This window comes from Antrostomus carolinensis, unplaced genomic scaffold (assembly GCF_000700745.2).
Source record: "Antrostomus carolinensis isolate BGI_N321 unplaced genomic scaffold, ASM70074v2 scaffold3787, whole genome shotgun sequence".
In the NCBI taxonomy this organism is placed as follows: Eukaryota; Metazoa; Chordata; class Aves; order Caprimulgiformes; family Caprimulgidae; genus Antrostomus; species Antrostomus carolinensis.
Window position 1 is genome coordinate 3919 of NW_010327898.1, and position 759 is coordinate 4677.

Genomic DNA, 759 nt, shown 5'->3' on the forward strand with positions numbered 1-759 from the left:
TGGAGATGGGGTTGACCTTCCTAGCATCCTGCAGACCCCACCTGCCCAGTCTGGAGGTCTCCAGGGCCAGCTTGCTGCTCATCAAAGCCTTGGCTGCTATTTGCCACCTGGCCTCCAAGCGTGGTGACTCCGTAGATAGCATCTTCACTGGCTCTTGGACCTGGCAGCTGCCCACACTGACTCTGACAGAGCCCGAAGTGGTGGCCGTGCCCCAGACCCTCAAGACGGACAAAGCTCAACACCAAAGGCACAGAACCAAGACAGCGTTGGCTCCCGCTGTGCCCAAGCCCAGAGTGAAGAAGAGCCAGAGAGCGAAGGCCCCGGCTGTGCTGAACACCAACGACATCTTTGCTCTGGGTGACTCGGACAGCGAGGTGCCTCCCATCGTCATCCGGCCGGTGACAGTGCCCTGCACCCCGCTCCAGAAAGCTTGTCCCCAAACCAAGACGCGTGCAGCTCCTGGTCCCAGGACTCCCTTCACCATCTACAGTGAATCCTCCCCACCAGCCAGCAAGTCCCGGCTCCTGCGAGCACCCAAAGTCTTGGGGAAAGTCAAGTCTCGCCTAAAGGTGAGTGGGGAGGGAGGTGAGGGGCAGGTGGGCGTACCCAGCACCAGCCCTGACACCCCCCTGTCCCTCTCCTTCAGGTGACATTCAGCGATGACAGCGACTTGGAGGATCCTGAAGTGGGACTGACCCCCGTGGCTGCCCGCAAGACATCCTGTGCCCAGAAAGCTCTACCTGCCAAATCCACGGGGTC

At 60.9% G+C, this 759-nt stretch overlaps 1 protein-coding gene across 1 annotated transcript in view; it reads left to right on the plus strand.

Annotated features, from left to right (window-relative positions):
* The window catches only part of ESPL1 (extra spindle pole bodies like 1, separase), a gene marked incomplete at both ends in the record, with an annotated part of 8149 nt that overhangs the window by 3910 nt on the left and 3480 nt on the right, over positions 1 to 759 (plus strand). The window contains 2 exons of the mRNA XM_029085966.1: positions 1 to 569; positions 647 to 710. The exon at positions 1 to 569 is cut by the window's left edge and continues 535 nt beyond it. Of these exons, the coding sequence (XP_028941799.1) occupies positions 1 to 569; positions 647 to 710 (633 nt within the window). The remainder of the gene's footprint in view (positions 570 to 646; positions 711 to 759) is intronic.